The sequence below is a fragment of the Calypte anna genome, chromosome 12 (genome assembly GCF_003957555.1).
Source record: "Calypte anna isolate BGI_N300 chromosome 12, bCalAnn1_v1.p, whole genome shotgun sequence".
Taxonomy (NCBI): domain Eukaryota; kingdom Metazoa; phylum Chordata; class Aves; order Apodiformes; family Trochilidae; genus Calypte; species Calypte anna.
The window spans coordinates 9,099,248-9,122,487 of NC_044258.1; the positions used below are offsets into that span (position 1 = coordinate 9,099,248).

A 23,240-nucleotide genomic window follows, 5' to 3' on the forward strand; every position below is an offset into this window, starting at 1 on the left:
ACATAAAGAAAGTTTACATGGGCTTCAGAGCACTACAGAAATTACAGGAGAGAGAACCACTGAAAGGCACTGAACACAAAGAAACTACATTTAGCTTTGGAAGTCTTTCATTTAAGGTGTCAGAGGCTGGAAGATTTGGACAAATTACTGTATCTATGATTCCTACTCCTTCCAAAGCTTATGACCATTTCTGGACACAGCATAATGGACAGGACAGACTACTTCACTCTGACACAGTCTGTGTGTGGTATTTTTACCTTTTGATGAGACACTACCTTTAAATTGCCAAGTCAGAAACAACTGTGCTAAGAAGGACGTTTCATTTAAGCAGAATACAGGCTGTATAGGAAGCCTTAGAAACTATGAAAGGGAATCCTAAAACCTTCTGAAATGCTACTTAAAAGGCTCACCCTGTAGAATTGTGATTCACTTGCCATGACCAAACTCCAACATTTTCTAAAGATCCTTGTTTGGAACAGAAATTGACTAACTTGACAAATGCAACCCCAACATAGTATTTCCTAGTTTTGTTTTTTTCCCTCCAAGACAGAGTCTACATGGTAAAAATTACTAAAAAAATTAGACAGAAGCCTTACTGGAATGTTGTCCTTGTCATACTCTTTCAAATCCTTTAAGAAATTTATATCCCCAAGCAGTTTCTTGCTCGGAGTCCAGTAATCCAAAATCTACAAAAAAAAAAAAAAAGGAAATATCTTTTCAAGCTTTAAAACACACACACACACACACACACACACACACAAATCTATTAAAACTCATCTATACTTAATGATGATGACCTTGTATCTCCTTGATGTCCATAAAGGAGAAAGTCTATCAGATCAGACATTTTCTCCAAGTGGTATTTAAAGTAAAAAGTAGAACATTGTTCTCTCTGCATATCATAAAACTTAGAAAATTTTGAATTCTGTAAGTTTTCAGTAAAATAATGGATGAAGGCTGTAAGTACTTGCCTACTTTACTTTATTGGTCTTGGGTGATCCTGTTTATTGAACAAATGCTCTGTGTTAAGAAGAATATGAACTAAACTCTTCTCTGAAACTATTATCTGCCATTTTACCTTGCCTCCAGTCCCTGCAGGATTTGGAATTCTTTCAGGTTTTATGTCTTTCATGACACAGACAGCAGCCATGACAAGTTTGACACCCGATGGAGGATTTTTCATTGACTTGACAATTGATATATCAGAAGGCTAAAAGAAAAAACACATTTCAAAAAATTGACAAGTGTTATGCTTTCCTGACCACTAAGATAAAGGAAACAACAGAAAAAAGAGGAATTATAACAACCTTTACCAATGAACAGAATGAGAGAGAACTTTTAGAAGGGAGGATACAGTGTTAGTAAGACAATGAACAATATCCATCAACATCTCCCATGCAAGGGAAATAAAAGTTAAATAAATGCTAACAATTGTAAATTCATGATTAATTAAAATCATGTCTTTAAAAGTCCAGCTCAGGATATTTTTTATACACTTTTGTGTCATTTAAGACATCTCTCACACTTCATAACTCCCACTATATTAATTCCTGAAGGATTTTCTCAACAACACTGGTTTTAGGTCATGTGTAAAGTCAAGAAAAAAAACTTTAAACTAAGGATCCATGAAATTATTAGCCATTACCAAATGGATAATGGCAGTGAACAATAACTTAGTTATGAGAGGAAGTTCAGCTGATAGCATTGCTGGTAACTTCAGATTTTAGTTAACTTTTTCCACAAATGCTTTCCTGCAAATAAACAGGTTTTTTTTAACTTCACAAATCCTCTCTTTGTATTCTGAATATATCAAGAGGAAATCTACTGGACAATGACTGTACAGGTCCTCCCATTTGCAAAGCCAAGGAAATTTAAGACTTCAATTTCTTTTCATCTTAGTGCATTCCTTCCAAATAAAGGGAAGAGTTTGATCATGCTGAACATGTCTTTGAAATGCAGCTTGCCTTTAACGTGTTAAGAGCCTCAATTGCAGCCTCCAGGGCTGGGATCGCCTCTGCCAGGTCACTCTCACATTCATTTTTCAATGCCTGAGCTTCTTCAGCTTTTCCTGTAGCAACTTCTTCATCTAGTTTTACAGTTTTTCGTATTTGTTCTACTTCTGCAGATTCTACTTCTATAGTCTAAGGAAAACCAAAAATGTGTGAACATCCTATTGAGCAGTGAATGATCAAACAAACTGAAATTAATTAGAAAAGTACTTATGCAATACTGTAAAATATGAAGATAAAATTGAACTACTTCAGTATTTTCAAATATTTTCAATTTATGTTAAGAGAATAATTTGTTTTTCTGCAAAACACAACATCATATTGGAGCTTTTACAGTGAGTAAACTGAAAGATTAGTGTCAATAAAAGCTATTTTAAATATGTTTGAAGCTCAGGAGACAAGAAACTTCATATTTGTTCAATCAGACTATAACTAAAAATTACTAGCTTTTATAGTGAGTTTTCTTATCTTCACAATCTACTCTGTGGACTATTGAAATATATTTTCTTTTCAGTGATGAGTCAAGCCTTCACCCAAGTATTCCCTTTTCAGCTTTACAGAAGTGATGTCTAGTTTTCTTAAAGGTTTGTTAGCAGTAGCTAGATGAGATATCACTGTATCTGTATGACCACTTGCATAGGCAAGCACAAAAAAACAATTCTTTTTTTGTGATTCAACAGTAGCAGATCAGATCAGTACTTTCCCAAGTCAGATTCTTCAACAACACTCACAAGATTGGTTCCTAAATCCCTAAATCTGAAGTAAAAGTACAGCATATGATTGAGATTGCTCATGCAAAGCTAAGTATTACAAAGGTAAAATTATGGCTCCCAAGTACACTCATGTTTGCATTGAAACCTGTGAAGCTGTATTTATATAACTCTACCTTCATCATGCTTGCATTATCCAGTTTGGCCTGTTCCAGCTTGGGCTGCAGCTGAACCAGTTCCTGTTTCATCTCACCAACCTATATATATGCAAAGAATCAGATAGGATTCAGAAGCACCAAGTTCCTCTGAGACCTTGATTTACCCAATTTATTGACAGAAGGAAATAACGTTCAGTTTCATATCAAAACATTTGAGAGACTTTTTTTCTCATATGGTCTAATTTGAAGAACTTGATACTTTTTACCTAGGAAAGGGAAGCTTCGTTCATACACTCCTTAGCAATACATGGCTCAGAGGTCCAGCACAACTGCTATGACTTTAGGCAAGAAAGGCAAAGCATTTCTTGTAGTTTTACATATTGATGACCGACTTAAATAAAATCCAAATTAATGCTTTTGACTGGCTTATCCAGGAAAAGACCTGCTTTTGGAACAGTTGCTATTCTCAGTTCCATTTTTGTCCTAACTCACCTGTGATTCAGCAAAAGCTAATTTATCCAGCCCATTCACATACTTCTTCTTGGCTTTCATTACAGCGTCTCGTTTCTGAGTAAGAAGTTTCCGAAATGCAGCAATAAGCTCAAGGTAAGAAGTAGGAGTAACATAATTATGGCGACCCAGGCTTTCCAGGAACCTATTAAACAAAGAGTACCTTTATGTTGCTTTTCTTTTTTAGTTGAACTATTGTTAGCAAAATTATGTAATTGTTTGACAAATGATAGGAGTAAACAACTTCAACAATATATGATATTTTATGCAGGCAGATCACATACATTAACTATTAAGACCGAAATCAGTGGTAATGAAATTTAAATCACCTAATATTTTATTTCCTTTAAAAAAAATATCAAGTCTTGAGTCTGAGTCCTCTCTTACTCCATTTACTACTTTCAACAGCATAATCTTTTCCCTTTTAACACGTCTATAAATTTATGAGTTGTTTTCAAAAGAAACAGACTGACCTTGCAGAGAGTGACAAAGCTGAAGTATGAAAGTATTTACAGATGGGTACAACTTCCTGACGCTCACTGTCTGTGAGCTCGAGTGTTTCTAAGAACTTATTAGCCACACGCTCAAGGGCATCTTCAGGCCATGGCTGAGGGAGAAGTGAGGAGCAAAGCACTTTGAAAATCCAGATGTTAAAAGTCTTCATACAATTTTTACCATACAGAATAGCAGACTGAGACACCCAAGTCCCAGTTAGGTCTCGGGAATAATGAAATGATACAAGGGTTACATCAGGCAGCAAGGTCACTACCCATGCAATCTTTTCTGGCAGCTCCTGGCTCATCTTCAAGTTAAAAACTACACATTGCCATTCTATCCAAACATTTCTGTGTCTGTGTCACTCTTCAGTGGAAAAACTAATGATGCCAGCACCAGACCAAGCTACAAATCTAACTGTACTTTATTGAGTAACACTTTTTACATTACAGATTGCAAACTCCAGTTATTTTCCAAGTTTTATTCTGCTATTTAAGACTTACTTATAAATAACCAGACTTACATTTGCTAGTCATTCCCATTATGTATTATCTGCTCAACAGGCAGCAGAACTTTTATCATTTTACAATCACATTGGAATGATTTAAAACATACACATGATGCAATATAATAACAAATTACCGTGACCAAAACAAAATTATTCACTAAAATGAAAACATAAAATTTGGAGCAACAAAATTTAAATTTACTTCTAAAAATGGGACTGAACACCAGAAGGCTTCCAAAACATTACCAAGAAAACCATATGCTATTGTCAAATTTTGAAAACCATGGAGTATTTCTACACAGGAGACAAGAGAAAATCTGACAGGACATGAAAATATAGAATGCTAGAAAACAGACTAGTTTATTGAGGAAATAATACTAAGTTTTCACATACCTGGAACCAATCAATAGTGCAGCAGTTGACAAGCGAGGGAAACTGCCTCAGACGATTGCGAAAAGCATCTCCAATTGGGCTGAATGCTACCACAATATGTAGATTTTCTTTGCAGAAGTTCACAAAAAATGCAAACAAGGCCAGGGGACTGAGTTCTTCATTTTTATTGGCAGCCTGAACTACTGCACGAACACCCTTAGGAATAATACATAGAGTTAAAATTGCTATATAATGCATCATTAAGCACTTCTGAAGTCTTATGGCAATCTTGTTAATGACAGCATCATCACCATGATATAACCTTAGACTGATAAGTGGAACAGGTAGCGTAAACTAGAAACACAGAAGAAGTACTATATAGTATCTGAGAATAGGATTATGATATTTATCTGTGAACCTGACAACTCATTTTAGAAATAATCACCTGAAACTACAGACTACTCCACAAAAGCATTATTTGCAGTTAATTAACAATCCCACTTCCCACTGAACTGACTAAATAGCTTATAAGCAAAGTAAACCTAAGAAATTCTAAAGATACCTCTATAATTTCTTGTTTTTCATCTGCTGCGAAAAGATTGGGTACCTCCCCAGTGTTGAGGACACTGTCAATATCTTCCAAAAAGCTTTCTTCTTTAATTTGTGAATCCGTGATTATAAATACAGTTTTCAAGCCTTTTACACCTGCATTCCTCAGAAGATTCTAAAAATGCAAAACAGTAAAATATTGCATATTCCAAAACATCCTTCCGCAACATTAAGTCAAAATGCAGACAGTTTATTAATACTCACTTTCAGATCATCTCTCCACTCATTTGTACCATAGGACTTGGAAATTTCTGGTTGAAAAACACACATTTTTGCCATGAATGCTGCTAGACGAGTCAAAGACTGACGTCCACTTCCTCCCATTCCTACCAACAAGGCATTACCCCCTGGCTGCTTCAGGATACGGCTTATACGAGACAAATGCTCCAACACATACCTGCATTTGAAATGTACCAATTACCAGAAGACCAGGAATACATAGAAATTTGTGTGCCTATTAACCTGTGAAATAATTACAGAAGTAGCGTTTCCAAAATAAATTGCTGAAAGTGGGGTGGAGGGATGGGAAGAGCAAGAAAGGGAATGGGTATGCACTGCAAAATAAAACTCAACTCTTCTACTATACAAAAATGAGTATTTAGCTAAATTATGACTACCAATTACTAAAATGAAATGGCAGTGGTGACAATAAGAGCACTATATGGATAAAAGTGTCAAAGAAAACCAGAAATTTTCTGCTTCTCAATCACAGCAGTATTACCAGCTTTAACTTTCTTGAAGTCTAACAGTTCAAACAATTCTTAAAGGAACAACTGGGAGAATACAGTTTACAACAAACCTCTCCTTTCCCTCTGCCAGGTTTTATAACTTATGTGAAATACAGATTTGAACATCATCTTCAAAAACTTACTGACAGTTCTGTTTTGAAAGAACAAGCACAGTTTATCTACAAATATACAGCAGGGTCTACAGGAGATCATCTGCTCAAGCACAGTGCCACGGGGTAAAGCAAGCTGAGCAGCAATTAAAAATGGTATCAAAAAAGGTTAAAGCATTGCAAAAAAACACTGTTTATTTAGATCAGTTAGAAAAATAAAAGGAGTCAAATCCAGATGTCATCCATGAGACTGGACATTAAGGCTACAGTCAAAGATGCTCTCCTGGGCTGCTCTTCATGGAGGTAACTGGGATACTGCCTCTACACTCAGGAAGTGGCCTCTGATCAGACCCTGAAGCACCAGGCCCTGGGGTGGGGCATGGCTGTGCTGCATAATGACAGAGCAGACAGACAGCTACGATTGTTCTGTGTCTTACTCTGCTTCTCACAACCTCGTTGCTGATGAAACAGCACTACAAACTTTGTAGATGCATAAAGGGGAGGAGACATGCAAGAAGCACAGCTCACAAACTATACATACTGAATTATCAACTACTGCTTGAAGCTCTTTATAACACACACAGTATGCACCTGAAAACTACAAGGTTCATTCCTGTTTTGTTGCACTGATTATATTCATCCAGACACTGTTCCACAACATCACCCAACTCCTGAATGCTTGGAATTTCAACATAAAGCCTGTCATCTCCTTCAAGTTCTGGAATCATGTAGTCACCAAAAAACAAACTTCTCATATTTTCTTCTGTTACCTGTGGTAAAGATTCAACAAATTTTCAATTCAAGTTAAATATTTAACTTACATGTTTCTTATTGAAATTTTAGAAAACAAATTAGAATTTAGACAGATACTTGAGATTTGAGAAAAAGTGCAGTGAAATATTTTGACTCGCAGACAAAACCCATCTCAAAATTCTCTTTTTATTAAACAATATACTAGTTCTTAACTTGTTCTTGGGACATAACTGGTTTAAATAGCCATTAATAGTCTAATAATAAAGACCTTCAGATTACACCAAGTATATACTGATATTTAGAAAATTTAAATACATTAAGAAATGGACAACTAAGACCAAAAAGTTCCTCCCTCTATACATCAACGAAACGACAAAGAAAAATAGAAAAAAAGGAAGACAAGGCAAAAAACATTTTCCTGTGACTGAGAAACTTTCTAGTCCTAATTTTATAAGGAAAGCAATTATTTTGTAACAGGCTGAAAGTGATACTCACAGGTGCGTTTTCTTCATTCAGGTGTGCAAAAACTGAATCAAATTCTTCTTTGAAATGAACTTTAACAATACCTTTCATTAAATTGAACAACCATGCTCTATCACTGTCTTCCACAAGACGGTCATAGAAGACACGGAATACCTCATGTACAAACAGCCGAATCATCACATCTTTGCTTTCAACTGATTCTTTCTTAATGAGCAAACAGCCATGGATCACTCGTGAGAAATCACGAAGGTTGAAGGTATAATGAGATTTGGCTGGTGTGGGCAGAAGATTTTGGATGGCTTTCTTATACACCTTAAAATAATGACAACAAAATAAAGAACACGGTCAAAACAGTAATGCTGACTGTATTGTTATAATAAATCTTAAATGCCTTCTAAAATTTTCTCTTTCTTCAAGAAAAACATTTCACACTAAATAAATCCTAATCATATTGAACTATCTCCAGGTCCTCTGATATACCAAATGCACTTCATGAAGGTCTGGAATATACACGTTCTACTAACCTAAGTTTGCAAATAGGAAAAGTGGCAAGTGTAAAGAAATCTCACTCAGATCTCTGGACTTCGAGTATAGGATACCCTCCTTCAAGTCAAGTACTGAATGACATGCAATGGTAACTTCCTAGATTTTCAACTACATTAATCTATTTTTTGCATATTTATAAATCACTTTGCAGAACCAAATTCTCATTCTTTTTTTTTTGATGTGTATGGTATACCACAAATTTGATACTCACTAAAATCTGTAACATGGAACTTTTCAAAATATATTTTTAAATTCCATACAGCTGGGCTTAATAGCTTTCCATTTTACATCATTCCCATGGCATCTCCTGACACTGCAGTCAAGATTCTACAATGCTGCATGTTCACCTTTGCTTCCTTCATGTGCTTTGATGTGTTCAGAATCAGCATAAAAATTGTGAGGAGAAGGAAAGTGGAGAGGGCAATTTCTTTATTTTGAGTGTCTCTGAGAAGGAATTTTTGAATGATTTGGAATTGATTTTTTTTTCTTTACATGTTTCCCATGCCTGTTTGACTACAAAGATATTTCAGTCTCATCTATTTGACATTATGTGAAACAGGTACCAATGAGCCCACACTAACACACATTCAAAAATAATGTGTCCAGAAAAAAAAAATTCTTATTTTTCTAGAATGAGAAGGTCGCTGCAACAATAAAACTAGGCCACTTTTATCTAAGCAGATGTGGCCGTGTGTTAAAAATACCAAGGAATAAAATATTTTCAAATCATTACTTCACCAACTAAGAGGAGGAAAAAGTAAAGGAAACTTTAATGAAAGTATTGGCCTCTTACCTCCAAAGTGGCAGCAACAATTTCATTTCCAAGAGTCAAGTACTCAGGAGAAAATTCACTGGCCCGTAGGTAGAAAGCTACTACAGTAGAGAAGATGCGAACCATTGTTTCATCACTGAAGGAATTAATGGCACAAATGTTGAAGTGCCGCAAAAATCGAGGCGTAACGGGATTCCTCCCACCACCTGGAGGCCCCATAGCAGCAACCAACTGTATGTCTACAAGTGTAATTTTAGATGTGTCCTTTAAATCATACCTTCAAAACAAATTTGTAATGTTACATTTAGATGGCTAGAGATGTAACGCATTTGTTACAGCTTACAAGCATCTATACTACTCTGCATGCATAACTTAGGTACTTAAAAAATGTATAAAATACCAATATATACATAATATATAAATATATAAAAGAAACACTGATAACTAACAGAATCTTGGATGACAGTAAAAGCCACTGCAATTAGTGAAATAAAACATCTTTTATAATTACATACAAATATATATGAAAAACTGTGACTTCACTCTGAGGAAGAAAAGAAAAGAAGAGAACAAGGAACTGCACTGGAAAATAAAACCAATGAAAACTATGAACATAAAGTCAAGCTGTAAAAGAATGATTTTATTTAAAATACAAATACTACTGAACTTCAGCAATAAATTTTCTTAAAAAAGCACAATGAAGCTGATTATCATTTTCCTAAATTGTAAGATCACTTAAAGAGCAACACAGAAGTTGCTCCAACTTTGAACAGTAGCTTTGGTTTATGGGAGAACATAACTTTTAAAAAGCACCGTTTTGAAAATACAATGCAAGTGAATACATTATTTCAACAGCAAGTGCAGAAGCAGAAATGTCAATTGTATTTCAAGTAATTACCAAAATCCATGGTCAAAGAACTGTCTTAGAAGTTCTATCGGAGGCTGTGCACCATACTTCTCTAAAGCAGGCATATTCATATCATCTACAAAAATAATGCACTTTTTTCCAACTGGAGGACCGAAGACACCTTTGCGCCTCTTGTCAAGCCTGGCCATAATAATGTTCTATAAGGCAGACAGACATGTTAAAATCATAAGTATTAATATATGATAACTTTTTGGAACAGAAATTATCTATTATACTAACCTGTGTCTGATTGGCAGTGGTTCGAGCTGAAAAATTAATGAAGAAGGGAAAGTAGCGCTCCTTTTCCAAGTTGTTTGTTAATTTGTCCTTGACATACACAGATTTCCCAGTACCTGTAGGTCCCACTAAAAGCAGAGGTCTTTGCAAAGAAAGAAATAAAGCATACAGACTGCAGCAATTTGACAAAAATATAAACTAACAGCAATCATAAGTCAAATGGTCTTACAATCTTGCCCTGCTTTTTCTACATCTAAAGACATGATACGCTTAAGAAGAAACTAAAACATTAACATATTTGTATAACCCTCATAATTTCAGTTTACTCCCACCAACAAGACAAAGGAAAGAGACATTCCTCAATCCTTCATTCCACTGGCATTGGAGTATGTATGTACACACATGGGAATTAATTTCTTCTGATAGGTCTTGCAGAATTTGTAGTAAATACATATTTTTAAAGCTCAAATCCACTAGGAGGGCTTGATAAAAGCAGGAAGTCAATGGCAAGGAATAAAAGATATTTCTACCTATTAGCAATATTTTAGAAATTTGTGCTGAAGTGAAGTAACTTACTTTTTATGGGTAATAAATAAGTCTAACAAATAGGTGTATCGAACTGTATCCACAGTTGGGATTATTATATCTTGAATCTTCACATTTTTGTCACTATAATTAATATCTTTAATAAGTTTATTCCAATGAACCCAACATCCTCTGCCACTCAGCTAGAAAGAAATACAGATGTAAAATAAAATATTGTTGCTTCAAAGGTTCTCTCTACTACTTCACTTTTGAAAAATTCAAATAATGAATTTTAATTGATTAATCAATATTAAATGTTTCAGCAGCTCATATTTTGTTTGCTTTATCTCACTAACAAAATGTTAAAATACACACCTAAACTTAGACTCCTTTCTTTTCTTAAAGATTTTGTGCAGCTAAAACAAGTAAAACCATACCAAAACCCAACAGAAAAGCACATGAAAGAATAAACAGTGTAACTATAATGTTTATAATTAATACTATTTAAAAAACCGTAAGTCCATGAGCTCACTATCTTGCTTTGCATCTAAACAGCCCACATCTTTCCTTCTATACGAAACCAGATTTGAGTTTGTCATCTTAGCTTAAATTACATAACTAAATTGCCAACATCAGGAACATAACAGATATGTACATCTCAGTATTTTTCTAAAATAATTTGGTCAGCACATCACATTAAAAAAAAACCAAATAAATGCACTTCAGGACTTAATACAACACCAAAGCTGCACAATATCAAATAAGCTTTAGAAAGTTCAAATATCCATCTATCTGTATTTTCCTTCCACTCAGAGTGAAAGAATCTACTTCAGTCAATGAAGAAGCAATCAATTATACCTCATACATGTAGTCATAGACCAGGCCTTTCTCTTCAAAAGGACACTCCCATTTTGCCACATTCTCTGGTACAGGATTTATTTCAGATTTCCCAGCTAAAGTTTCCCTCAAGAAGTTATCAAAAATTATCCTGCTGTCACTATCACAAGTTGCACCAATGGACCAGACTGTAGCAAATGCAAAGCAACCCTGCAAGGGTGATAAGATGAATAAAGGCTGAAAAAGTTGTTACAATAACCATGTACAGTCTGATTAACAGACATAATTCTGAAAAAAAATGTTAAGCATATAGGTGTTACAATTTGCCTTGAATAGTCCTGGGACTAAAGAGATCTATAAATCTGATTAAAGACAAGCAAACAAAAACCCCAATTAAAGGATATATAGATATAGATATGACAAAAATTAAAGGCCACTGACATAATGCTTTCTTGTCACATGACAAAGCCTGAAAAATTCAATCATGGGGCCTCAGAGGTTTTCTAAATGCCAGGATCTAGGAATTCTAAACCAGGATCTAGGAATTTTCTAATTCAATTTAAAATAAATACTTTTAACACTGTTCTCTTCAGTTTTTCACAGGAATAGTCATATAACATCAAACAGAGCACCCATCTAATATAATTCTCAGAAAACACTCCTCCCACAGAAATTTTGCTCAAATAAGCCAATTGGTATTGCATGAACACGTATTTCTTTTAAGGGAAACAAGACATTTTGCTTAAGCTAATTAGTTAATTAAAAATAAATTTAACAAAAACATTATTTAACCCAGTTTATTAGAAAAATAGTACAATGTTTAATCCTATTTGTTACTTCTAAGACTTGTTTCTCCATTTGGGCATCTCAAAAATCTGAGGGGAGGCAGCAAGGAGATACCAAAACTGTTTCATGTCTCTTATTTCAAATTAAAGTTTTGCTAAGCTCAATTATTTTTGAAGACCAGGATATGCAGAAACAGATACATTTTATACAAGTTAAAAAAACCAACCATAATCCATGCACGGATGTTTGTGTTGGTGGGATCTTCTTGCACAACTTGACAAATCAACATTTCAAAAAGCCGTGTAAGACCTACTACAACATTGGTATCACTTGTAGGGACCAGTTCCTAAGAGATATAAAAGGATGGTATTATAATTTATATGTTCAGTTAGTTTATCTTTTGCAGATACAATACTAAAATAATGAGATACTTCACTATTTCTGAACAAATATTTGAAGGTAAGGCTTACATAGACTTTTACTCACAAGACCATCAATCTTTGTCTATCCTTGAACTGTCAGAACATTTAGCATGTTAGTCAGGTTCATAGCTTCCATGTGACTACAAAAATCATACATCTTAAAAAAACCAAAAAATCAACACTCCTAACACAACTATAAATGTGCAAAAGCCTAAGCACTACATCACACAAGAGATTGCAAGGAACAACACAGACATTCCCCTTGACACTTACAAAGTACCCCCCTAGTCAACATGACACTTTTTAAAGAAAAAAATACACAGACAACATTCTCTTGGGAAGACTTTCCACTCAGTGCTTTAAATAGTTTACTTTTGAAAAGAACAAGGTGAAAACTGTGAGCAACTTACAAGTCTTACCCAACATTCTCATGTCAACTTTTCAAACAGGAACAAAGAATTGCTCTTTTCAAAACAACAGAAGGCTGCTGCATGTTTATACTAAGTGTGGTTGTCATGAAAGAACAGTCCATTTCTAGCAAGTGTAATAAAATGGAAATGGCCATGTAGCTACTGAAGGAAAATGTGTCAAAAATACCTTGCACTGTTTCTGACGAAGTCTTAGTGCTGGTGGTATTAACCAATCAAAAAGTCCCTGCAAAAGATCTTGATGTTCATCTGAGTTAAGAGGTTCAGGAAGTTTACTCAACCATGAGGTAACAAGTGGCCTCCAGCCCAGTTGAGAAGGTTCCAAATAAATCATGCCACAACGACTGACTGTAGCAGGCTATGGAAAAATAGGGAAGTCGTTTTATTATGCACTTAGCTTATTGAAATGTATTTTATATTTTCATTAAATACAAAAATTATTTAAAAAAAAACAAACAAGACTTACTGATGCCTGGGAAAGGTCCATTGTTTCAAAAATAAGACTCATCTCAGGGGACATTTGGATTATTTCCCCACTCATCAAACAAAGCTTTAATAAAAAAGATAAGTGACAAGCAACATTAGAAAAAATAAAATAGTTGTAAATTATGCATCCTACTACAGCAGCTCCTATTACAGGAGTTCCATGTACAAGCAAAGGCAAGGTCAATCACATAAAATGTTCAGTACTTATTCTTTTCAAGCTTTAACTAAATTCTTCACTTAAACCATAGTTGGCCCACCAGTAGGTTCATCACAGGTAACCATCAATCTTGCATATGACAAGATAAAGAAAAGACAGCGAAAGTTGAAAGGAGAAAGGCTGTCTGCTGCTGTCACTGGTAACACTGAAGCATTCCAGCTGGAGACTCACCAAATAAAATACCAGTTTGAATATCTTGACACACTGTCATCCAAAACTTAAACTTGGAATGTCATCTCTAATTTTTATATTGACTTTGAGAATCTTAAGGACCATTTTCAGAAGTGCTGCATGGTCACAGCTTTTACTAGAAGTAACTGATTTTTAAATACAACACTTTGTGTCTTGGCATTGTCTTTAAATGGAAGTTCTTAAGTTTGAGCAAGTTTTGAAACCATAGAATTTATATTACATGTAAATAAATCTAATTTTAAAGATTAAGTTACATTTCAAACTTACAATACAGCATGAAGGAAATTATATACATTTAATTACTTACAGCAGTGAGTTAATTCTGTTGCAATTCCAATAAAGTAAAAAACCAAAAACTCAAAGAAAAAGCTTACAACTTTTTACCAAAGCCATCTTGGTACTTTCCCTCTTCAAAAGCCAGGCACTGAAGGTTACATTTGTGGGTCAATATATAGAGGAATATTTTGCAAGAGTCACATTATTTTACTTAGGCATTTATTTCCACAGACTGATACCTTTTTGTTGTCATCCAGAACTGTGTTCATGCTTTCTATCCACAAAGTATCAATTGGGCCATCAAATATAACCCATTTGCGCTCAGGAGTCTCAGATAATGCAAATTCTCTGAAAGTGTTAGCAACTATACCATCCGTCCACTAGAGGGGGAGAACGTGGGAATGAGAAAACATAGTATACACAGATCAATGTAAACAGCAAGTAACAGAAAAACCTTTCATTTCGTTTTCATTACTGCTCTTTCAATTACTCTTCTCTTGTCCTGCAGCTACCAAAACTTATATTTGCAGCTCCACCGAGGGTCCTGCAACATCATGAAATTTTAAAATAGTGGTTTTTTTCACTTGTAAGTATATCATAACAAACAGAAGACAGGCAATTCAATTTACAGAAATGTAGAAGTGTTTCTGCTGTCTTGCCTCTGTTTCTCTCTAGTCACCCAAGGTTTCATTATTCCACATTAACTTTTTCACATTGTTTCTTCTCCAAGCAAGTTTCACACCTGGGGACTCATGAGTTCCTAAGCTTTTCCAGATTGTGATGACAGAGTTTTGATTATACTGGTTAGGAATAGACAAAGAACGGATAGAGTTAAGTTTGGCATGATTTCTCAGCATGGATGTGAGTACATTAGGATAAGGACCTCAGAATGGTGTAAGGTTTTTTGCATATTTAAACCAACATAATTGCATACTCACGTGGTGCTGCATTTTTATATGCTAACGTAAAAAAAACAACTATAAAAGTGTTAGCTAATATAAACAATTGTGTTCTCATCTGAGTTTAAAATTATAAACGTATCAATTCAGGGGTTTCCTATCCAGAACAATAGAGGTCTGACATATTCAGGAAAAGATAAAAAAAGAAAGCACTAGAAACACTGCAAAGCAGAAAAAAACCAGACAGGATTATTAGCTCAGTCTTGCACCCATACTAGCACATTTGCTTCTTTTTCCTTAAAACAAAACCAGTAATTATATAATTATATCACAACCCTGTAGGCACTGTCTGGAATCCAGGTAACAGGAAAAATGCCATTTAGAATTTGGACTTAAAAAAAACAGAAGCAGAAGCTTCGTGCAATGCCTTTCCCACCCTCTGAAAACAACTGGGGAACAGGCGGAAATGCCATCAGTTAAACCGAAGTTGGAACACATGCACTAAAGTGCACACATACAAACCCCATGAAAACCACAGCAGGTGAGGGGAAGAAACAGATAGAGCTGGGCCATTATTACACACTGCTTTTAGAACATACATTACCTCGTGGGATATCAAATCAAACTGCCCAAAAAGCTGACCCATAGTGATGGATTTGGGATTCACAGTTCTAAAAATGACTTTTTCTTCTTCACCATAACCACGCTCTTTCATAAGAGACAGTGTATCTGCCAACACATGGAGAACCTTTGTCTTCCCAGAAAAAGATTCCCCTACCAGCATAAAACTGTTAAATGTGGGGAAAAAAAAAAAAAGCTATTAATAAATCTGTCTTGCAATTTAGAATTTACAGACCACATGTATCAACAGCATCAGTCATATGCTTAAAGCAAATTTTGACCTAATTTTCAAAAAGCATAAATACATACTATATGTACTTGCTAAGCAGCATCATTTAGGAAAACAGTTAATTTGCACAAACATCTGATTGCACATCCACTGTATCCTCTAAGACAAATGAACTAGTGCTGTGGTGAATCTATTTGGTTAATCAAAGATTAGTTTCTACTTTCTTTTCGGTTTAAACAGTTTACAGGAAAGTTCTGGAAGAACACTAACAGTAGGAACATGTATCACACACACACCATCTTCACCCACATTTCAAAATTAAATTTAAGTCATCCAGCAGAGACTGCAACAACGTCGTACTAATGATTAATTAACAAGCTGAATATTAACAATCATATGGCTAATGTCATAGTTCTCCACAAACTTGCTATTCATAAATAAAATCTAGGAATAGAGTAGCAGAGATTTGATAACTGGTATTTCAGTTCAGTCCTAAGTCTTCACCATACTGATATCCACACCCAAAAAAAACAGTAGTCAGGTGAGGCTACTTCTGATATCAAGAGTAGTATAATTGCCCAGACATACACTGAAAGTATTTTGGTACATGTAAAATCAGTACTGGTGACCAAGAGATCCACTACAAACAGAAATACTTTGCCATCCTTAAGAGCTTTTATACTTTACATAAATAACCACTATGATATAAGCCAAAATCCCAATAAATACTGCATGTGAAACAGAAATGTGAATCTTACCCATGTCTAACAATCATCATTTCATATGTCTGTATCATTTTCTCTATAAAAGCTTTTACAGGTTGGACATTATGTTGAACACAACATTCCCTGGCACATTCCAGAAAATCCTGAAGTCAAAACATAGATATAGTTTTAACACTGCTACAATCTAAATTATTTTTGGACTACGGTAGAACAGTTTACATTCATTAGCAAGGCTTTCGAATTAGTAAAGTAATGCAACTAATGAGAATATAGTGAACACCTCAGGGGAAAAAAAGAGTAATTTCTGTACTTCATGCACTAAGAACAGGAGTTAACTACACTTTTTATCTTGAGGAAAAGGATATCACTTGAAACAATATGCTTTTAACAAGACTCTAGTATATACTGGAAATGTAAACAAAAATTAATCCATTTTGTCTTTTCTAACATGCTCATCTTCCAAACCAACTTCCAACAAAGGAGTTGGGGTTTAATTGTTGCTATAAACAAAAGAAAATATAAACACTAAGCTTAATGTCGCTTAGCTCAAAATTATGAAAGACAGTGGCAAATGACTCTATAATTTTGGTAAATCAGGTCAATTTCCAATCTGCAGGATGCCGAACACAACCCTTCTGGCTCTAAGGGAACTTAAATGTGGATTATACTGAGAACAGATAGAACAATTTTCTTTGGTACCAAGTTTCATTGCAAACACTTAGCAGTTTTCTTTTTCTTACAATAACTGAGAAATTAGTATGTTAATTATACCTGGCTAAAACCAAAACAACCCACAATGATAATGAGCAGGGAAAATTGAATGTACTTACACTGTAGTCAGCTTCAGGAAGCTTGATTCCAGGAAATAAATCACTAGTTATACCGGAGAAGAGAGGTATATCATGGGACAGAAATTTGGGCTCATTCACATCCTTAATCGATCTAAGAAGCTAGAGGAAACCAAAATAGATTTTACTGTTTTTATTAAAACCACAGAACAAACTGTTCAGCAATTAACAAGCTAATAAGTAATAAAGATTAATTACATGAGGCCTTTAAGAAGCAGTTAAGCAGAACTGTGTGATCATCAGCATTGCACTGTAAAGTGTATCATATATTTTGTTATCTTTGTTTAACAAAAATAAGATCAGCAATGTGACAAGACATGCTGGAACTGCCTGCAGATCTCCTAATTTCATGCGTCTCTCTAATTCCTGAAGAATTATTCACTCAGACTCACCAATATATCCTCATCTTCCGTGGGAAATTTCAATTTTAGATTCCCAGCAGCCACCAACACAGCTTTAACTGCTCGCATACCATAGTCATAGTGAAATTGAGATGAAAGCTGTTCTGAACAAAGCCTGTAGGTCATTACTATCTTCACTGACAGTGACTTTGCATTCAAAAATCCATACGAATAGAGTGAAATTTCTGCTATCAGAGCATAGTTGGGAACCATCATGGCTACTGTTCGGAAAAGAACCTGAAATACACATTTCAAAGAATTATCCTTAAATAATTATTTGAGGAACAGAAAGTAATTCAGAACTTCTGCATGTGATGGATCAGTGTTTATTCCTTCATAGCATTTTTAACCAAAAACAGTAACAACATTTAAATTAAGTACTGCTTAGCATGGTTGGGTATGCTATGGATCTTCAAACACAAAGCAGTGGCTTACAGAACATTTAGGAGCAAAGGCAATAGAATTACTAATGTTTGCATCTTATCAGTCAATGTGAAACTAACGTCAGTAAACTGCCATCAGGATCTACCTCCATGTACAATCTGGTGCAGAAAAGACATTTTTGTACTTCTTTTCCCTTGTCACTGTCACAAAATGCAGTTTGCCCCTTAGAGTGACACACCCAACACAGCAGCAAGTGCAGAAAGGTGGTGCACATGGCAGGGAACAGGCTGCACTTGAAGTAATCTGCAGTTGGTGTACTCCTCATGTTGCATTAACTATGCTTTAAATTAGCACTCAAAGAAAAGTTCCCTCTGAGGCAACATGCTCAGCCCCCCTGTCTCTGTTCCACATTGAGTCTTCAGGAACAGATGCTGTTCTAAAAGGCTCCAGATTACTTTGCTAATGCCCAATCTCCTCAATTAAACAGTTCATCTAAATAAATACCAACCTCAAAGCAAATAACCTCAAAATAAACAATAAACTCAAAGACTGTAAGTAATCAGGCAATCTAAGCAAATTTATTACATGAGTTAGGTGTAGTTTGCTAACACCTCTTAAATAAGATTACAATAAATGCAATGTAAAAATACTTTTTTATAGTATTTTTTCAAACATAATCCTCCACCTCAGAATGACTAGCATCCAATCTTATGACCTACCCACCCACAACCTTACACTTGCCATCTTACTGGTTATAGGCCTTTGGCCTGGTAAAATAATAATGAAAAACACTAAGAGACACAACAAAACAACAACATCAAATCCCTTAAAAAATAACAAAGTACTTAGAAAAGAAAAAAGGAAGCAAGAGGCAAGAAACAAGTTTGTTTATATTCCTGGTGGTACCATCTGAATTAATAACAATACACCTGCCCCTCATATTTTCAGAAAAAAAAAATCATTCTTAAGCAGAATGATGTGTTTTATTATTGTACCTTCAGATTATCTGGAAGCTCAGAACGTCCTGCATAACCTGGATTCATAGTAATAGCCACAAAACAGTTGGGGTTAAGCTTCAGTTCAGTTCCTTCAAAATTAAATGTTTCTAGCTTTGCCTGTATGGCTCTCTGGATGCAGAGGATCTGCTGTGCCACAACAGACAGTACTTCCAGCTCGATGCGATTGAATTCATCAAAACATGCCCATGCACCTGATGAAGCCAAACCCTTGAAAAACTGCAGATGAAAAAAAAAAAACCAACAACCAACCTATAAAATCACTAACAGCATCTTAGAAGATTCAAAAGAAAGAGAGTATCTTATTGGAAGTTTCGTATAATTACTATGATAATGACTGAGCCTGGTTAGGGTAAATACCAGTGATACACCGAAGAAGTCTGATTTAGCTTTCTTTAGAATCCAGAAAAGATCCTGATCCTTCAAATTCTTCTGTCTTTCCTGTCTTATAATTAGTGGCTTAATAGGATTTCATAGAGCACAGAAAATGAAACATATGGCAAGACCAGTGTATAGTGTCCAATGGTAGCTGGAGACTTGTTTATTTAAATATCTATGCAAAGTAGGTACCCTACAATTTTCATCCTAAAAAACAAAATACAAAGCCTAACATCTATTGTTTATTTACCTTTCCCATTGCCAGATAATCAAGACCATCAGAGCAGTTGAAGACAACACACTGAACAGCAAGAGCTTTAGCCAAATCTTTGGTGGTCTCTGTTTTACCTGTTCCTGCTGGACCCTCTGGGGCACCACCGAGGTTTAAAGCAAAGGCTCCAATCTATGAAACAGTTTATGGAAACTATTAGAACTTCATTTATATGAAATTATTTAGAATTAAAATGTTAAATTGATGGTACTAGAGTGTTTCATACAGCCATTGTATCTAAGAGTTTAGTTTTATTATCATGACCATGATGTGTACAGTAACAAATACCTCTAACAAGAGCCGGGCACTAAAAAGTTGCCAAACTCTCATACTAGTTTTAGGGACAATATGATCACAAGTGGATCCTTCACCACTATATTTAGCAACCACACAATATCAGGACATTATTGCCTTCTTGTAATCCAGACAGTAATAAAAAAAATTTGATCTTTTTTTTTTCCTGTTTGTATTTAAAAAAAAAAAACAAAAACATGACATCCACGACAGAACAATCCACTGATGTTTCAGTCAGGTTGGTGGGTTGTCCAGATTTGTAGCCCCAATTCAGTTTCACATTTAAAATTCTATAGAAATTGTGATCTTTGAAACCCACTTAATGCAAATACCAGAACCTGACAGCTACTGCAAGCTCTAAAAGTCTGGCTGTGATGAACAGCAATGTACTATACTACAGTAAGTGCAGTATTTAGTGGCACTGGTGGAAAAATCATACCAAGGTGCGGTAACACCTGTCTGTCAGAGGAGTAATGACGAGGCGTGGGGAGTTCCCAAGGTACTCGTAGGCGTATTTTACGTTGCAGTTAATGACACAAACACGAACATTCTCAAGTTGCCAGTAATACCGTAGTTGGGCAAGCCACTGAAAGTCTGTTTCACTTTTCACACCTGATAAACACAGAATCGAAAGCAATCATAAAACATGTTTTAGATAACCAAAATTTCTATTGGGCTTTAAATTAAAACTGCTTTGAGAATACTAACGTTGATGCTCACACCTCCAAACACATGTATGTATCTTAATACTGTTGTGGCCTAGTCAGCAAAATCAGTTTGGTTACCTATTTTTAATTAGCTGTGTATTAATACACATGTGAAGAGAAACATTTTAAAAGGTAATTACCACTTTCGATCATTTCCATGAGGACATCTCTAGCATGAACATCAATAGTAACCAAGGCACCCAGTGTAGTCCTTGTTTGCTTTGACAGCTTTCCTCTGACCAGCTCTACAATGTCATTAAGCTGAAGCTGAAGTTTATCATAATAACCCTTTAAACCCTAGGAAAAAACAGGTAATTATGAAACCGATTATATGAGAGTTTCAAGTGCTCTGACTTTTTCATGTTGACTATATAACCCTAATGGAGATAGCTTATTTAGCCATCTTTTTACATTATCATGGTTTTGCATCAAGATCTCTCTCATTCAGTTATGCGTTTATGTTGAAAAGTTACATTTTAATCTATGCTTGCTCTGAAAAAGAATATTCAAGTACCTGAATCAAAGGTATAAATCACTGCTCATAAATTCATGTGTATAAAGCTTACATGTTGGTAGTATTAAAATTTTATTTTGTTGTAGAAAGATTTGACTACATGGAATACATTAGTTGAAATGAAAAAATCAATAATTTTTTTTTTAAAGATTATGCATTATAAAGTACCTCTGGTCCACTGCAAAGAATTTCATGTACTTCACTTGTCCAGAACATTTGAGATACACACAACACTACTTGTCCAGGCCACTCCAGAACCCATTTTTTTCTCTCAGTCTCTAGATATGCCTGGCAGAATTAAATACAGTAAACTAAACCAGTATCAGTGCAGACGTATAATAATGTAATACAGAAGCATATAATGTGATCCCATTAACATCTTTGCTCAAAAATATTACTTCCCTATTTTCAAACTCCAAATGAATTTTTAAATGTTCTTTTCCCTTTAGTAATTTTAAGGATTCTTGCAATTATCTTTCTGTATTATGTATACATTCACAACTTACTAACTTCATACAAAGAAACATTTCTGGTTAATGATTTTTTTTTAAGACAGCACAAGCCTGTTACAAGCATTCTATTTCTAATCTGTAACCTGAATAATCTATTTACGTCAAGTGATATATCTTATAAACACAGAATTACTCCCAGGCTTTTTAAAAAATTTAGAGCCAGAGTTACAGGAAAACTACTCTATTCTTATTCAAACTAACCACTTGCTTGTCCCACCAGCCCATAAATACAAGTCACATTAACTTGGTCCTTGTACCCTAACTTCACCAACTCCTGTGTTCAGAAATAATTTTAGGAAGCCAAGAGACAGACTTAAAATAAAGAAAGGTCTATTTGTGCCACAGTTATTAAATTGTTACAAAACTCATACCATTCTTGATCGAGCAATAACATCACGTACACTCTTCAGCATAATATCTTCTACTTGAATTAACCACTTCTCCACAGCACCTCGAGCTTCAGAAGTAGAAATGGTTGAAATCAATTCTACACGCTCGCCTTCAGAACTATACATTGCTTTAATATCCAAATTGGGAAGGAAATCTAGCTTTGCAATGCCTTCAAAACACTTCTTCAAGTGAGGCTGAACTCTGAGAGGATCTTTAGTCTCTGACAGGATCTCCAACATCTCATCATTAGACAAGAAAAAGAAGCTAAAAAATTTTAGGAAAAAGAAAAAAAAGATAAAGTCCAACTGTATTGCCAAGCTACTTTAAATGCTGACCTTATCCACAACAAAACAAGACCCCAACATTCAGAATCTTTGCTCTTTAAATAACCAAAACTCATCATACCGTGGAAAGAAGAGACGCTTTTTCTCAAGATAAGCATTAAGCCCTTTCATGATTTTGTCAAGAAGCTCATTGCTGTTCTGAAGCTTCTCCAATAACCCTGTCAAGGAAGTCACAACAAGTACCTATAAACAGCAAACACATGGAAACTCTAAGTTACAATTAAGATACTTCAAACAATAGAAGTTTATTTAAATAATGTACAACATGGCTTTCTTCCTAGGAGGCCTAAGCAACTGATAGAGTGATTCATGGTACATTTGCCAAAAACAAAGGCATTAGCAGGAAAAGAAAACCAAACCAACAACCACACATTACCTTTGGGTCTTTGACACAATGCTTCATAATATCCTTCCAGTGTTTATCCACAGTCTGAAAGAAGCGCCCCTCTTCTGGCATCTGCTGCATAATATCCTCAGAAGAAAAAATGGGTTCCAAATAAAGCCACTGTGCTTGCATTTTAAGCCACTCATCAATAATGTCCTGAATTTCAATTAAGCGACTTTCCCATTCCTTAATAAATATATTAAAAAATCTTATTATTTACAATCAAAGAGAATAAATACAGTAAAG

The 23,240-nt window shown here is 35.0% G+C and overlaps 1 protein-coding gene across 1 annotated transcript in view; it reads right to left on the minus strand.

Annotated features, from left to right (window-relative positions):
• The window catches only part of DNAH12 (dynein axonemal heavy chain 12), a 58,960-nt gene that overhangs the window by 17,435 nt on the left and 18,285 nt on the right, over positions 1–23,240 (minus strand). The window contains exons 20-51 of the mRNA XM_030458654.1: positions 22,986–23,180; positions 22,671–22,792; positions 22,247–22,529; positions 21,532–21,651; positions 20,990–21,146; positions 20,582–20,754; positions 19,828–19,980; positions 19,179–19,418; positions 17,791–18,036; positions 17,381–17,500; positions 16,584–16,693; positions 15,580–15,763; positions 14,316–14,456; positions 13,372–13,455; positions 13,075–13,263; positions 12,282–12,401; positions 11,291–11,479; positions 10,484–10,635; positions 9,911–10,049; positions 9,662–9,828; positions 8,785–9,040; positions 7,458–7,757; positions 6,801–6,979; positions 5,576–5,768; positions 5,325–5,486; positions 4,784–4,978; positions 3,861–3,994; positions 3,370–3,532; positions 2,896–2,976; positions 1,965–2,141; positions 1,079–1,210; positions 597–686 (exon numbers count right to left, since the gene is read on the minus strand). Coding sequence (XP_030314514.1) covers positions 597–686; positions 1,079–1,210; positions 1,965–2,141; positions 2,896–2,976; positions 3,370–3,532; positions 3,861–3,994; positions 4,784–4,978; positions 5,325–5,486; positions 5,576–5,768; positions 6,801–6,979; positions 7,458–7,757; positions 8,785–9,040; positions 9,662–9,828; positions 9,911–10,049; positions 10,484–10,635; positions 11,291–11,479; positions 12,282–12,401; positions 13,075–13,263; positions 13,372–13,455; positions 14,316–14,456; positions 15,580–15,763; positions 16,584–16,693; positions 17,381–17,500; positions 17,791–18,036; positions 19,179–19,418; positions 19,828–19,980; positions 20,582–20,754; positions 20,990–21,146; positions 21,532–21,651; positions 22,247–22,529; positions 22,671–22,792; positions 22,986–23,180 — 5,346 coding nt within the window. The remainder of the gene's footprint in view (positions 1–596; positions 687–1,078; positions 1,211–1,964; positions 2,142–2,895; positions 2,977–3,369; positions 3,533–3,860; positions 3,995–4,783; positions 4,979–5,324; positions 5,487–5,575; positions 5,769–6,800; positions 6,980–7,457; positions 7,758–8,784; positions 9,041–9,661; positions 9,829–9,910; positions 10,050–10,483; positions 10,636–11,290; positions 11,480–12,281; positions 12,402–13,074; positions 13,264–13,371; positions 13,456–14,315; positions 14,457–15,579; positions 15,764–16,583; positions 16,694–17,380; positions 17,501–17,790; positions 18,037–19,178; positions 19,419–19,827; positions 19,981–20,581; positions 20,755–20,989; positions 21,147–21,531; positions 21,652–22,246; positions 22,530–22,670; positions 22,793–22,985; positions 23,181–23,240) is intronic.